General features: G+C 38.6%; 1 protein-coding gene across 4 annotated transcripts; it reads left to right on the top strand.

Annotated features, from left to right (window-relative positions):
* Nucleotides 1-1,079: 1,079 nt before the first annotated feature.
* Nucleotides 1,080-13,410, top strand: kiss1rb (KISS1 receptor b). Of its 4 annotated transcripts, XM_073949562.1 has the most exons (8): nt 1,080-1,363; nt 1,811-2,040; nt 2,797-2,895; nt 4,354-4,619; nt 5,230-5,354; nt 8,051-8,186; nt 8,567-8,805; nt 8,896-10,165. In XM_073949562.1, exons 4-8 carry the CDS (start codon nt 4,376-4,378, stop codon nt 8,980-8,982), a joined length of 831 nt encoding a protein of 276 aa, XP_073805663.1. In that variant the 5' UTR covers nt 1,080-1,363; nt 1,811-2,040; nt 2,797-2,895; nt 4,354-4,375; the 3' UTR covers nt 8,983-10,165.
* Nucleotides 13,411-13,932: the final 522 nt, after the last annotated feature.

Genomic DNA, 13,932 nt, shown 5'->3' with positions numbered 1-13,932 from the left:
AAAACTCATCATCCGTCCGCCATCCATCCGCACTAACATTTTCGACCAAATTTTAAAACCGCACCCGCCCGCCATCTGCTGACTGAGCTCTTTATTTGAATGGCTTATCCCTTTTTATTATTAAATGAATGTTTCTTTATTGATTATTAGAAAATAGAGAATGACTTTAATGACATGCAGTTAATTCAAACGTGCAAGTCAATGCAGCATTTTTTGACGCTTTGAAGTGACGCTAAACAATACGAGGACGTGTCGTTTCACTTGATTCAATTCCTCGGTCGGTCCTTGAGTCTTTTCCTTGCGTCCTTCCCTCGCATCCTATAGGGGTGGAAAGACGAGGAAAGAAAGCAAGGAAAGGAAACGAGGATACACAAATAAGAAATGAGAAGCACCCCTATAAAGCTCTCAGAATATATCAGCAGTGAACTCCGTCTCCAAATGGCGCACAGGGACAAAAATAAATAAATAGCCTAAATGAAACGCACTGTACTGTACGATTTGTTTTTACTATTATAGTAGCCTAATAGAAAACGCATTTTGACACATCATTTCAACATTCAGACGAGAGCGCCTGGCCTCAATGCGCCCTGCTGCGCTGAAGGAGCGCTCGCTCGCAGCACTTGTTGCTGGAATGCATAGAATTCTCTTGGCAAGGTGCTGTAGTCGTGGGAATGCCTGGCCTTGTTTCTCCTAAAAGGAAAGTAGATTTTCCTCTGCTGATCCGTCTATACGGAAGTTTGTAAAGGAATACTTCTGTACTTCATCCAGAATTAGTGTATCCGATTCCTCCTTTCATTCTGTGAAGTCAGTCCTAGGCTTTTTCGTTGGTGCGCCAGCTATGTGTACAAAAACAGTACAACCGCCCACCACCCGCCCGAATATAATTAAAATGTTATTTTTCGTTACGTCATCCACCCGGATTCCGCGGCTGTAACCGCCATCCGCGCATCTCTAATTGATATACAAAACTATATATTTTTAGTACTTAATAATTCCTTACATTCACAGTATATAGCACTTTTTCTGGACACTCAAAGCATTTTACACATTTTTGGAGGAATCTGTTTATCCATTTCCAGTGTGCAGCATCCACCTTGATGAAGCAACGGCAGCCATATTGCGCCAGACCGCAAACCACACACCAGCTGATTGGTGGAGAGGAGATGAAGCCAATTATGATATGGGGATGGTTAGGAGGCCATGATGGACAGAGGCCAGTTGGCAAATTTGGCCAGGATGCCAGGGTTAAACCCCTACTCTTTTTAGATGGACATCCTGGGGTTTTTAACAGCCACAGAGAGTCAGGACCTCGGTTTAACATCTCATCTGAAAGACGGCGCTCACTGAGCAGTATAGAGTCCCCGTCACCCACACAGACCGCAGGTTGAGCGCCCCCTGCCGGCCTCACTAACACCACTTCCGGCAGCAACCTAGCGTTAGTCATGTGGTCTCCCATCCAGGTACTGACCAGGTGCAGCCCTGCGTAGCTTCAGTGGGCGACCATTACCAGGGACGATCACTGCTTAAGTTAATCTAAGAGTACTCAATTGCTGTTCATTGGCATAATATGGCTGTATATAGGCACTGGTGGAACACTAAGGCACTTGGCCTGCTGCCTTGTGCCAACGCACGCCTCCCACCAGTGACGATATACAGCCATATCGCACTGCTGCTCGTGTGATGCTGCTCATGTATATTATATGTAATAATAATAATTTATCAAGTATATTGTTCTTCAAAAATGCATCGATTGGCTTCACCTTCAATAATAATACGTTGTGTTTATTATGCACTTTTCTAAAACCTAAAGTGCTACAACAACGAGAGAATTAAACACAAGAATTCAACATAGAATAATAATTAATCCTTAACACATTAGAGCAATCAAGATTCACTTTATTCACCTACGGACCCATGTGAAGCATTTTTATTATGGATGAATTCATTTTATAGGGTTTGTTTTAAACTTTCGAAACCTTTAATGAGCCATTTTTATTCGACTGAAAGAAGAAAGTGATGCACCAATAGGATGCCTTGAGGGTGAGTAAATTATGGCTAATTTTCATTTTTGGGTGAACTGACCCTTTTTATAAATACACTATAAAGACATCCTTAAATCAACAGTTTTAGTATTACGTAATTATTGTTTTTTCTGTTTTCATTTATTTATGCTTTCAATTGCATTATGGGAGCTTAACCTTTCCTACAACATATTTTGACGTCGAAACGTTGGAAATAGAGACTATATCAGCGGATGCTAATGTCCTGTAATGCAATTTATGCTCGTAAATACACCAAAAACGCCTGTGAATCCAAGAAATATTTAGTTCAATGTAGTCAATTTCCTAAATTAAAATACTAGAGTGCTTTCTGTCACTGTATGGGGCTGGTTGGGTGGGCTTTACATTTTCTGTGCTGTAATAGTACGATAATGGTAATGATAATTGTGGTGAAAAGCACCATATATGAACCAAAACAGATACATTAATAGTAATAATAATAATTATAATATATATAATATATGTATATATTTATATATATATATATATATATATATATATATATATATATATATATATATATATATATATGCTAAAAAACAAAAACAAAGCCTGGTGCAGTTTTTTTACTTGATACTAAATAATGCAAATTAATTTCAAAAATAAATTGGAGTATATCAGTTTTTGAAGTGACCTAAAGGTGTTTTGCTCCTCCCGGTGCAGTCCATAAAAAAAATTGCATCACTGCGTGCATGCGCGTGTGTGTGTGTGTGTGTGTGTGTGTGTGTGTTCACAGCATTGAAGGAGAAACATCAACAGCTGTGAAACCTTCACACCGGACTACAGTAACATGTTTTAGGAGCAGTGTTTACTTCCTTTTACATTTTTGAAAGAGGTAAGCTGTTACATTTATGCAAATCTAGTCCTCAAATGAAGCGTTATATTGCAGAGGAATTACTGTGAATTTATCTTGACAAATCTGCATGATACTGAGTGACAACCGTGTTATTTAATAATAATTATAAGAAATATGCAGTAATATAATAATGATAATTGTTGTAATGTTATAGGCAATGGGCATTTACTGTTGTTATTGCAGGTGTATTTAATGTTAGTTTAGTGTGGCTGGTGTACTACTCAATTATTATTAATATCCAATAAATATGTTTAATTATTTAATTTATTATTGGATTTAATTGTGTGTGTGTGTGTGTGTGTGTGTGTGTGTGTGTGGGTGTGTGTGTGTGTGTGTGTGTGGGGGTGTGTGTGTTTGTGTGTGTGTGTGTGTGTGTGTGTGTGTGTGTGTGTGTGTGTGTTTGTGTGTGTGAGCAGTTAAAATATATAAATGCATACTGAATAATAATGATAAACTACATGTATGTAAACTACCTTATGTCACATGTTTACGTTTAGATTGGGGTTTTGTTTAGTTGTTGAATTTAAAAAAACTACATATTTGATCTTATTGCACACATGCTGTATTTGTTCAGATTTATATTAATATATAATGTACAGTTGAAGTCAGAATTGTTAGCCCTCCTGAATTATTATTATCCCCAATTTCTGTTTATTGGAGGGAAGATTGTTTCAGCACATTTCTAAACATAATAGTTTTAATAACTCATCTGTAATAACTGATTTATTTAATCTTTGCCTTGATGACAGTAAATAATATTAGACTAGATATTTTTCAAGACACTTCTATACAGCTTAAAGTGACATTTAAAGGCTTCACTTGGTTAATTAGGTTAACTAGGCAGGTTAGGGTAATTAGGCAAGTTATTGTATAATGATGGTTTGTTCTGTAGACTATCGGGGGAAAAATATAGCCTAAAAGGCCTAATAATATTGACCTTAAAATGGCTTTTAAAAAATTAAAATCTGCTTTTATTCTAGCCAAAGTAAAACAAATAAGACTTTCCCCAGAAAAAAAATATTATCAGACATTCTGTGAAAATTTCCTGAATCTGTTCAACATCATTTGGTCAATATTTTAAAAATAAATTCAAAGGGGGCTAATAATTCTGACTTCAACTGTATTTGCAGATTTATTATAAAACAAATAGCACCCGATTCGAATTTTATCTTTTGATTGAATGGGCGTTATCAGTGGATATCAGCTGATAGAAATGGGCCAGTAGGGACCTTTTGTGCCTACCGGTAAGCTCAGAAGGCTGTTATCATCCATCCACACGGTTAATCAGCTATACTAATAGAGAAGACTCCAGGTCTGTTTTTGGATTACTGTGACGGTTGGGTTTAGGGTTACCTTTTTTTTTTTTTTATAATTGAAAAACAATTCACTTATAATAATAATAATAATTTAGTCTTCTACTGTGTGTTTTTGTTGCAGGTTATTTCTCGCAGCGAGTCTGATGGCAGAAACTAACAGCACCGGCGATACTGCAGAGCACATCATGTGCAATTATGATGCAAATATTTATCAGTGCAATCAGACGGATCTGATGAGATTCCAAAACCCTGTTCCTCTGACCGACACGTGGCTCGTCCCGCTGTTTTTCACACTCATCATGTTTGTGGGTTTAGTGGGTAACCTAATAGTCATCTATGTCGTCATTAAAAACCAGCAGATGAAGACGGTTACAAACCTCTACATAGGTATAAAGATTATCATATCCTGTATATACAGTAGAAGTCAGAATTATTAGCCCCCCTGTTTATTTTTTTTTCCCCAATTTCTGTTTAACGGAGAGCAGATTTTTTCAACACATTTATAAACATAATAGTTTTAATAACTCGTCTCTAATCACGGATTTATTTTATCTTTGTCATGATGACAGTAAATAATATTTTACTAGAAAAATTTCAAGACACTTCTATACAGCTTAAAGTGACATTTAAAGGCTTAACTAGGTTAATTAGGTTAACTAGTCAGGTTAGGGTAATTAGGCAAGTTATTGTATAGTGATGGTTTGTTCTGTAGACTATTGAAAAAATATATAGCTTAAAGGGGCTATTATTTTGTCCTTAAAATTATGTTTAAAAAATTAAAAACTTCTTTTATTCTAGCCGAAATAAAACAAATAAGACTTTCTCCAAAAGATAAAATATTATCAGACATACTGTAAAAATTTCCTTGCTCTGTTAAACATAATTTGGGAAATATTTAAAATAGAAAAAACAATCAAAGCTGGGCTAATAATTCTGACTTCAACTACCGGACACTGTTTATGAGAATAATACATTTGTTTTTTGCTTCTCTCCTCAGTTAATCTTGCCACCACCGATATACTTTTCCTGGTTTGTTGCGTTCCCTTCACTGCCACTGTGTACGTTCTTCCTAGCTGGATATTTGGGGATTTTATGTGTCGCCTGGTCAATTATCTGCAACAGGTCAGAGCTTTTTATGCTTGTTTTATTCATCATATACTGCAGGGGAAATGAGTATTGAACACGTCATGGTTTTTTTCCTGGGAATAATATTTCTGAAGGAGCTGTTGACATGAAGTTGAAGCAGATTTTGGTGAAAACCCAAACAAGACAAACATAAAAATAAAACAAAACAAATCTGGAAAGTGAGTAATGTGTAATAACAAAATAACAGAAGGAGAAAGTGCTGAACTACTGAATGTGTTTAATACTTTATATTACTTTTTTTTTTTTTTTTAGTGCTGCAGCTTAAAGACGCCTCTCATATGGAGAATGAAGTCTCATGCACTGCTCAGGTGTGAATTTCTCACAGACTTCAACAGAGTGTCAAAATCTTGATGATTCTCTGGGTCTCGTCTATCAAATCTGAGCTTTACCTTGTAATCTCTATTGGATTCGGATCAGGTGATTGGCTGGGCCATTCTACAGCTTGGTTTTCTTTCTCTGAAAGCATCTGACAGCCTCCTTGGCTGTGTTTTGGATCATTGTCTTGCTGAAATGTCCACCCTGGCTCATCTTCATCCTCCTGCTAATGTAGATGTTGGACTGAAGCAGCAGATATTCATTTACACTGAGGAAGAGCAGAGTAGAACTACTGAGAGATTTCAGCTGCTGTCTGGGCTTTCACTGCTGAGCTACACCTCCCTTTCTTAATGTGTTCAATACTTTTTCCCTGCGTCATGTCATTTTAATACTCGTAACTTCGTTTGTAAACTAATTAGATTTGTTTTCTTTGTATATGTGGATTTCTTCGGTGTGAAACCAGCATCCTGGGAAAATTTCAAGTCAACAGCACAGAAATACGGTTTCTGAGAAAAATGCATACGTGCAATACTTATTTTCCCCTATGTAAATTTGGCATCTTTGTTAATTCTTAAAGTCTGTGTAAACTGGAACTTAACTTTTACTGAAACTGAAATGGAACATTGAGCTGTGGGCGGGGCTTTCTTTTTGCTTATCATTCTCTTGTAGCAAACTAACAATAAGAGGGGCGTGGCTAAGAATATTGTGAAGCGTCATACTGACGTAAACACAGAAGCCCTGCCCCTCCAAACACAGAAGCGACTGCTCAAGACTTATTAAAGTGCTTTTCCACTGTTGTGCTGAACTGTGCCAAACCGTGCTGTGGTTTAACTGTGGTGCTGCAACAAAGCTCTTTGAAACGTACAAAACGCATCAGTAGTTGGCTTGGTAATGCAATGTAAACACCTCCCTTTTAGATTCTTTCAGTGGATAAACATTGTAAATAGGGAATTCACACAGACTTTAATGGCAAAATGAGTGAGGGAAAAAAGCCAATGTTTACTGTACACTAGTCAACTTTCTGTCAACTCCGACTCTTCGTCATCTGCAGAGCGGCTTTGACCATCAGCAAATATAATGTCAGAATGTCCAACACAATCTCAGGTTAAAGGGCGAAGCAGTGGCGCAGTAGGTAGTGCTGTCGCCTCACAGCAAGAAGGTCGCTGGTTTGAGCCTCGGCTCAGTTGGTGTTTCTGTGTGGAGTTTGCATGTTCTCCCTGCATTCACGAGAGTTTCCTCTGGGTGCTCTGGTTTACCCCACAGTCCAAAGACATGCGGTACAGGTGAATTGGATAGGCTATACTGTCCGCAGTGTATGAGTTTGTGTGTGTGTGTGTGTGTGGATGTTTCCCAGAGATGGGTTGCGGCTGGAAGGGCATCCGCTTCGTGAAAACTTGCTGGATAAGTTGGCGGTTCATTCCGCTGTGGCGACCCCGGAATAATAAAAGGGACTAAGCCGACAAGACAATGAATGAATGAATTTCACGATAAAACTTACGAAATCAATTCGTAACCTTTTGGTTTGGTGGCTAACTAAAGGCTGATTTATACTTCTGCGTCAAACGCCGCTGACGCATAGCCCTTCGCCGTGGCCGTTGGCATCACTGACGTGCACCTCTCAAAAAATGTAACTACACGTCGCAACGACGCGTAGCGCAAGCTCTGTGATTGGTCGGCTTGGTAGCGCTGACGAGTTTGGGCGGGACCGAGAGCCGCGTGAATGGTGCGAGCCTGATGGAGCGATTGTTTACAAGTGTGGAGTCCCGTGAAGGAGCTCCGGATGGAAAGTTTTGTTTTGTGTTTACCTCATAGTTAAAGTTGTTGCACGTCCGCTGGTTCCTGCCTCAAAATGAGCGAGTTTGAGCCACTTGTACATCCAGGAAGTGTTCAGGAAAAGCAAAAAAAGCAGCGAAGAAACTCGACACAGAGTAACATTTACACCTCACTGCAAACTAGCGTTTCGAAAGTGTTAATGCAGACCAACAGAGACAGCGCGCAGAAGTATAAATGCACAGCCACGCGCGTTGCATGCGCCGTGGGTTACGCCGGTCACTTGACGCAGAAGTATAAATCAGGCTTGATACGAATTTATACATTCTCGCTTGTACATTTTAATACGATTTGCTTTTTGATTTTGGTTTAGAGAAATCACCTCCATTTAAAATTTTCGTACGAATAAAATTGTATGAATAGAGAATGGAAATGTGTCACTACAGCGTAACGCATTCGGGACACAAGAGCCCGGTTCACATTGATATTGAGAAAATATACAGGAGGGCTGCTAATTCTGACTTCAGCTGTATACATGCTAAATATTTTGACTTTCAAGCAACTTTTTGTTTCTACTGAACTCACAGGTAACGGCTCAGGCGACCTGCATCACTCTGTCCGCGATGAGCGTGGACCGGTTTTACGTGACCGTGTACCCGCTGCAGTCTCTCCATCACCGAACTCCACAGATGGCTCTGTCTGTGTGCACCACCATCTGGATATGTATGAAAATCATCACAGTCTCTTTAAGTAGACAGATTTCATGGATTCTGGATTTTCTTTTCACAGCTTGTCGTTAGTTATACACTCGTAGAAATGTGATGCAAATTCGGCCGAAATTTCGATATTGCTAAGCTGTTGCTTAGGTGTTAAAAGTAGTTACTAAGGCATTGCTAGGGGGTTGTTCTAAGTGGTTGCTATATACTATAGTAACTGTAGAATTACCACAACAGGTTAACTCAAGTACTTTACTATAGGATGATTCAAAAGCACTCTAGTATTTACTGTAAATTACTATCGTATTTGTCATTTGTGTTGGTTTGCGTAGTTTAGTTTTCACACATTGTATTGGATGTTGTCAACTGAATGCTTTTTAAACGCAGGTTCTTCACTGCTCTCAGTGCCGATTGCTCTGTATCAGCACACTGAGTCTTCATACTGGTTCGGCCCACAGACGTACTGCACTGAGACCTTTCCTTCGGTCATTCATAAGAGAGTTTACCTCCTTTACTCCTTCTTGGCTGTTTACCTGCTGCCTCTGATCACCATCTGCATGTGTTACACCTTCATGCTGAAGCGCATGGCGCAGGCCACGGTCCAACCAGTTCAAGGCTGTAACCAGGTAATGCTGCTGCTGTATTTCTGCTTCATTTTCATATCGAGGTGCCTTTTCAAATGTGGATATTTATTTTCTCATTCATTTTCTTTTCAGGTTAGTCCCTTTATTGATCAGGGGTCACCACATGAACCGCCAACTTCTCCAGCATATGTTTTCACAGCGGATGCCCTTTCCCTTTAAGAATTATAAAAGTCTCATTGTCGATCCCAGTTGTAAGAGCACCAAATAATAACTTCACTTCTAGTTGGTCATTTGGATGAAGGTGGATTTCTCTGATGGATCATCTGTTGATCTGCATCCCAATCATCACAAATACTGCAGAAGACCTACTGGAGTCCACATGGAGCCAAGATTCTCAGAGAAATCAGTCAAGTTTAGTGAAGGAAAAAGTCATGGTTTGGGGTTACATTCAGTATGGGGGCGTCGAGAGATCTGCAGAGTGGATGATCAACATCAACAGCCTGAGGTATCAAGACATTTGTGCTGCCCATTACATTACAAACCACAGGAGAGGGACAATTCTCCAGCAGGATAGCGCTCAACATACTTCAGCCTCCACATCAAAGCTCCTGAAAGCAAAGAAGGTCAAGGTGCTCCAGGATTGGCCAGCCCAGTCACCAGACATGAACATTATTGAGCATGTCTGGGGTAAGATGAAGGAGGAGGCATTGAAGATGAATCCAAAGAGTCTTGATGAACTCTGGGAGTCCTGTAGGAACGCTTTCTCTGCCATTCCAGATGACTTTATTAATCATTGGTTTGAGTCATGTCAGAGATGTATGGATGCAGTCCTCCAAGCTCATGATGGAGTCTGACACAATATTCATTCTGTCTTCACTGCAGCAGGACTTTATATTCTATACTGGACATTATTTCTGTTCAGTGACCAGACTTTAGTCTAAGCAAAGTCAGACCTTACTGCCCTAACTAAACCATTAAAAATCAAGACTTGATCATGTTTTATTTTGGTAAAATAAGACTTACCCTTTCATATAAGCCACATCTGATACCAAATGATCAACTAGAAGTCAACTTATTACATGTTGTTTCTAAAACTTGGACATATATATATATATATATATATATATATATATATATATATATATATATATATATATATATATATATATATATATATATATATATATATATACACACACACACACACACACACACAGTTGAAACCAGAAGTTTACATACACTCTAAAAAAAGGAACATAACCATTTTTTAAAAATGTCTGATGTAAATCATACTAAACGCTTACTATATTAGGTTCGTTAGGATTACCTAAATGATTTATTGCCAGAATAATGAGAGAATTTGTTTTAAAAAAATTTTATTAATTAAAAAAAGTTTACACACATTTCCTTGGTATTATTTAGCTTTGCTTTTAAACTGTATAACTTTGGTCAAATGTTTTGGGTCTCCTTCCACAAGCTTCTCACAATAGTTTGCAGGAATTTTGGCTCATTCCTCCTGACAGAATTGCTGTAACTGAGTCAGATTTGTAGGCTGTCTTGCTCGCACAAGCTTTTTCAACTCTGCCCACACATTTTCTATAGGATTGAGGTCAGGACTTTGTGATGGCCACTTCAAAACATTCACTCTGTTGTCCTTAAAGCACATTTTAACTAATTTGGCAGTGTGCTTAAAGTCATGGTCTGTTTGGAAGACCCATTTGTGGCCAAGTTTTAATTTTCTGGCTGATGTCTTGAGATGTTGCTTCAGTATTTCTCCATGATGTTCTTCCTTCATGATGCCATCTATGCTGTGAAGTGGACCAGTCCCTCCTGCAGCAAAACAGCCCCACAACATGATGCTGCCGCCCCCATACTTCACAGTTGGGATGGTGTTCCTAGGCTTGTAAGCTTTCCCCTTTGTCCTCCAAGTGTAACACTGGTCATTATGGCCAAAAAGTTCAATCTTAGTTCCATCAGACCACAGGACATGTCTCCAACAATTATTCTTTTTTCCCAGTGTAATTTAGCAAATCTGGCTTTGTTGTTGATTCTTGCTTGTTGATTTTCCCATGTTGTCACACAAGGAAGCAGAGTGTTTGAGCTTTTCCTTAAATACTATTCTACAGTTGTGCCTCCAATTAACTCAAGTGTTGTCAATTAGCCAATCAGAAACTTCCAAATCCTTGACATCATCATCTGAGCCTTTTCAGAGGCAGAATGATCTTATTGTATGTAGACTTGACTCTCAAGAAAATAAAAGATAATCCTAACTCACCTAAAAGTGAAAGAGTTTAGTCAGACTAACATCTGACTTTTTTAATATGGTTATGTGCCTTTTTATACAGTGTATGCAAACTTTTTTCAATTGTATATATGAAGTGTTCAGATGCAAAAACCTCCAAGTGCCGTCTGAGATTTCCATAGAAAATGAGCATTTTTCTCAGACTCCACTGTTTATGTTGAGCTATTTCATTTCAAAGACCTTTAAAAGAGTGTATTCTTTGCCATAGACATACTGGAGTGCTCCGTTTATATAAGATGTGAACTGGCCTTTTTCAGTGACTCTTGTTAGTTTCAGTTTTATTTTTTCATTCATTGCAAATTTTTTGTTATATTTCAGTAAAAAAAACACATTTTTTAACCAATAGATTAGTCTGCAGACGTCATCGGAGCGTGCTGAAGCCGTGCGCAGCCGCGTCTCCAGGATGGTAGTGGTGATGGTGCTGCTGTTCCTGCTGTGCTGGGGTCCCATCCAGATCCTGATCCTCCTGCAGGCCTTCTGTGCTGAAGACGTGAGCCGCAGCTACACGCTCTACAAGCTGAAGATCTGGGCGCACGGCATGTCCTACTCCAACTCCTCCATCAACCCCGTCATCTACGCCTTCATGGGGGCCAACTTCAGAAAGGCCTTCAGAAGTGTGTGTCCTCTGATCTTCAAAAGGAGGAGCACCGAGCCGCTCGCCACATATAACAGAGAGATGAACTTTCTTTCATCCTGACCTCTGCTGGAGCGCTTATGGAGGGTTGGAGATTTGACGGATCAAATGGATTGCATTGAGAGCTCTAGAATGTAGAAGTGCGCTAATGTTTGCGATTGTTTTAGAGCTTCTGATTCAGTTGTCTATGGGAGAAATGACTATTTAGGAGAAACGAACGTCAGAAAACACTTGCTCTACAAACAAGTGTGTTCATGACTAGACTTAAAAAGGAGAATAATATAATATGAAACTTTCAGTTTGCAACTTCAAGCAGCAGAAGGAGCTGTTTTTAACGTCTAGGGCTCTATTTTGACGGTCCATGCGCAGAGCGCAAAACGCAGGGCGCAAATGCTTTCAGGGCGTGTCAGCGCGTTTTTGCTAATTTAAGGACGGGAAATCTGCCTTGCGCCGCGGCACATGTTCTAAAAGGGTTGAGTTTATTTTCTTAATGAGTTATAGGTGTGTTTTGAGAATAAACTAATTAGAGTCTCATCTCCCATTCCCTTTAAGAGTCAGCTGCGTTGCGCCAAGAGCGCATTCACTATTTACAGGACGCAAAGTTAGTCTAAGTGGAAAAACTGAGCATTTCACAAGCAAACAGTTCACAGTGTTTTTAACAGAAAACTGTTAAACAGAGCATCTACTGCGTAAGAATGAGAGATAATGGATCTACTTTCACTTTCGCTCTTGGATAGGGAAACCTTTACGCACAGACATTAATTAGTCTATAAATAATTAATTTCGTTTGTTAAGCGCAAATATTTGTTTCAGAACTATTTCTAAATTCAGTTCTAATTTCCAGCTAATTAATAAATGAACAATTATAACAAAATGTGCTCAAACACCTGAGTTATATCCTAAAACACATGCTGTGCCCCATATGGTCTAAAACCTGACAGGTGGGCAAATCTAAGCTTGTTTTTAATAAAACAAATATAAATATGGATATAATAAATAATACTGCTAATAATAATAACATTATACAAAAGCAAATTGTTATGAATGAACTGAAAAAGCCTCCCGAGATGAAGACGACATAAAAGCAGTGGTTTTTCATATTTATAGGCTAGAAAATAATATGTTTTGTAATATTTTAATCCTTTATATTTATATTCTATATCTATTCTTATTATATCCTATATATATCCTTAATATTTACATTTTTTCATATGTAAAGATATTTGCCTATTGCTCTCTTGTGTGTATTAAGCAGTGCGTAAGCGAGGCTCAACTCTGCGCCGGAGTTTAGACCGGGTTAGTTTTGGTGTAATGAAAAATCTATTATAGTTTCTCAAAAAAGCAACGTGCTAGGTCCGCCTCAGAACGCCTTCCTTTACACACCAGAACGCCTATGGGCGCACAAATGAGCGCTAATGCATTTGCTATTTTTCACAGCGTAGCGCAACGCCTCAAAACCACTCTTACGCCAAGCTGAAACTACCAAAAGACTATTGTGCTGCGCCTTGCGCCACACTGCGCCGGGTGTATGATAGGGTCCCTAAAAATCAATGGAAGTGAATGAGAGCGGAGGTCTACAACCAAAGCGAATCCAATGGCTGCGCCTGCTTTTAGGTGAAGAATAAGGTCAATATAGTGTCAACAAAAACACAATACACAATAAACGCGCTATATAAATACACATTACATTATATTACAAAATACACATTACAAAAAAATATTGATGCTTTAAAGGGGACCTATTATTTACAAATCAGATTTATAAGAGGTTTAAACACTGTTGTGTTGCAACTGAAGGATTCGGATGTATACCTTCCAATCCATCTCAGCATGAATCAACATTTATCCTTTTCATAATCTTGTTTCTCATTATTTTTATTAAATATAATTTTTTGATTATTTGCATGAGTATTTAACTTTGAATTGATTTGACTGATGAAGAAGTTAAAACTGCTTACTGCAAGAATGTTCTGTGTCCTTGTTTCTCCTTTTGCCTGTCCATTTTAACTTTGTTTTCAGGAGACACATACAAACCAGGTCATAGGTCACGGAGATCTCTCTCTTTCTCCATCTGTCCCTCTGGCTGGAGGTCCAATCCAGAGGAGAAGAAATACACCTGTTCTAGTTGTCTACAATATTATAGCTGTTTGATTGATCTGTTTTTGCTTATAATTCATTTTAATGTAATTCCTTTTGTGTGGAGATAGACTGTGTGTAGTAAGGATATTGTGGC

The sequence above is a fragment of the Danio rerio genome, chromosome 5 (assembly GCF_049306965.1).
Source record: "Danio rerio strain Tuebingen ecotype United States chromosome 5, GRCz12tu, whole genome shotgun sequence".
NCBI lineage: Eukaryota > Metazoa > Chordata > Actinopteri > Cypriniformes > Danionidae > Danio > Danio rerio.
The sequence above is the reverse complement of the archived record's forward strand: the minus strand, read 5'-3'. Positions and strand labels throughout refer to the sequence as shown.

What these genes read in the sequence shown, in the direction of transcription:
- kiss1rb (XM_073949562.1), top strand. Translation starts at nt 4,376, where the DNA reads ATGGCAGAAACTAACAGCACCGGCGATACTGCAGAGCACATCATGTGC. An exon ending in GGTTACAAACCTCTACATAG is followed by an intron (nt 4,620 to 5,229) that starts GTATAAAGATTA and finishes TTCTCTCCTCAG; the next exon opens with TTAATCTTGCCACCACCGAT. An exon ending in TGGTCAATTATCTGCAACAG is followed by an intron (nt 5,355 to 8,050) that starts GTCAGAGCTTTT and finishes CTGAACTCACAG; the next exon opens with GTAACGGCTCAGGCGACCTG.